Source organism: Penaeus japonicus, unplaced genomic scaffold, assembly GCF_977035675.1.
Source record: "Penaeus japonicus unplaced genomic scaffold, GWHDUDI00000001_assembly GWHDUDI00000019, whole genome shotgun sequence".
NCBI lineage: Eukaryota > Metazoa > Arthropoda > Malacostraca > Decapoda > Penaeidae > Penaeus > Penaeus japonicus.
In genome coordinates, this window is record NW_028234421.1 from 9,968,345 (window position 1) to 9,970,844 (window position 2,500).

Here is a 2,500-nt window from a genome sequence, read left to right on the forward strand (position 1 = left end):
CTCTCCCTTCATTCCTCCCTCCTTACCACCCTCCTTCCCTCCCCTCATCCCTCCCTCCCTCTACATCCTTTCTCTCCCTTCCTCCCTCTCCCTCCCTCTACCTCTCCCTCCTTTTTCACCCATCTTCCTTTCTTCTCTACTCCTGTTTACCTCTTTCTCACGTCTCTCTCTCTCATTCCATTCTTCATTTCTTGTGTAGTTCTATCCGTTGAAGGAGATTGCCATTCAATTATTCAAACTGAAGCTCGCATTTTACATTCACAGGACTTGCCTGTGTGTGGTACGACTGGATGCTGTGAATGCAAAGGAGAGATTTGAAACCGTGTACCTGTTAGCTTCACTTGTAGAATCGCTACATGTAGTCCATGTGTAGCTCATATGTTAACTGTAGAATATAGTAATGTCTTACGACGTTCGCCTTTAGTATTTTTAAGTTGATGTATTCATTTAATATATGTGATGTACGCTTCTGTATTGACTCTTTTCTTCTTTTGCAATAATTAAAAAATGTCATTATATATGTATGTTTATGTAATATATATATATATATATATATATATATATATATATATATATATATATACATACATACATACATACATACATATACACACACACACACACACACACAAATATATAGATATATCTATACATACACACACATTCCTCTTACCGAAGTATGTATTTTATATATCAACGCAGCGATTGATATGCAGTAGAAATGAAATCTAACGACGTGGACCGCAGAATTATGTTATGTCATTGGCCGTTCCCGTGGATATTAATGTCCTTTCTTACTCCAAATTTTTGACATCGTGATAGTGAAAGGAAGACAATTTCATCAGATTCGATGTTTTGATGTTTCATTACATATTTTGAGAGCACTTAGATTGATTCATTTATTTCTCCAATTGTAATTTGATTTGTTTCCTTTGCGCAGCGAGTGTGATCAACCTCGGGGCCGCCGCCGGGTGCATAGTGGGCGGGTTCCCTCACGTGATGGTGGGGCATCGTTCCTACCTGCTGGTGGCGCTGCCGCTCTCGATGGCGGCCTGGATCATCTTGGCTCTTTCTCACGACATCTGGGTCGTCCTTTCCGCCCGCACCTTCCTCGGCTTCACCATGGGCGTCATCGTGTTCACGTCGAGCAAGTACGTAGCGGAGTGCGCCCACGACAGCGTCCGGGAGAAATTGGTCAACGCCCTCGAGACCTCGCGGCAGTTCGGCTACTTGTTCGTGTACGCCGTGAGCTGCTCGGACCTCAGCTGGCGCGAACTGGCACTCGTCTGTGGCTGCGTCAGCACCATCCTCCCCTTCATCGGGTTCCTGTACGTTCCGAGCGCCCCCAAGTGGCTGGCCACGCACGGCCGCGTCGACCACGCTTACGACTCGCTCATGTTCTTCCGGGGGCCGAACTACGACTCTCGGAAGGAGCTCAACGGCATTCTGGACAAGTTGTCGAAGACGGAGGGGGCCGACAGCGCCCTCTACCAGCTGCGGCAGCTGAAGGACCCGATCATCCTGCGCTTCGTCGTGCTGTTCGCCTTCATCCACTTCGCCAGCCAGTTCAACGGCAACGTGGTGACGGGGGCCTACGCCATCTACATCTTCAAGGCCGCTGACGTCAGCAGCATCAGTCCCTACATGAGCATGGTGATAGTGGGCTTAGCTCGCGTCCTGTCCACGCTCTTCTACCTGGTGGAGGTGGAGCGCGTGGGAAGGAAGCCCCTGGTCATCGTGCCCTTCTTCCTGGCGGGGGCGTGCCTGTTTGTCCTCGGCGCCTTCTTCTACGCGCAGGCGACGGGAGCGGCCTTCGGCGAGCAGGAGTGGGTGCCCGTCACCACCCTCTCGTTCTTCTCGTTCTTCTCCAACATCGGCTTCCCCGTCCTGAACCTGACGCGCGGCGAGCTCCTGCCCCCCGTCGCCCGATCCACCGGGGGCGCCATCCTCTACGCCACCTACTACCTCGGGGGCTTCGCCGCCTCGCTCTCCTTCTCCTACATCGTCTCCGCCATCGGCCTGCACGGCACCTTCTGGATCTACTGCTTCGTCAATATCCTCGTCGTCGTCGTGGACTACCTAGACCTTCCTGAGACCCGCGGAAGGTCGCTGGAGGAGATCATGGAGGAGCAGCGCCACGAAGGGGCGTCTCCCTCGCACCACGACCATGCCTCTTGATGAGGCAAGTGAGGGGCGGGACCTACTGTAATTTGGAGGATACTTTATCATTGGAACATCTATTTTTTTTGTTTTGTTATTATTATTATTGCTATTATTATTTCCATTATGAATATTATCTTTGCTAATATAAGCATTATTATCGTAATTATTATTATCATTATCATTGTTATCATTATTATTACTCTTATTATTATTACTACTAACATTACAATTATCCTAGTTATTATCATTTTGCCTTTATTATTATTATTTGTATTATTATCATTATTATTGGTATTATAATGATCATTATTACTATTATAGTTACCATTGTTATTAT

General features: G+C 47.8%; 1 protein-coding gene across 1 annotated transcript in view; it reads left to right on the forward strand.

Annotated features, from left to right (window-relative positions):
- The window catches only part of LOC122263211 (facilitated trehalose transporter Tret1), an 18,234-nt gene that overhangs the window by 14,481 nt on the left and 1,253 nt on the right, over positions 1–2,500 (forward strand). Inside the window, exon 4 of the mRNA XM_043031575.2 lies at positions 941–2,500. This exon is cut by the window's right edge and continues 1,253 nt beyond it. Coding sequence (XP_042887509.1) covers positions 941–2,178 — 1,238 coding nt within the window. The 3' untranslated portion in view covers positions 2,179–2,500. The remainder of the gene's footprint in view (positions 1–940) is intronic.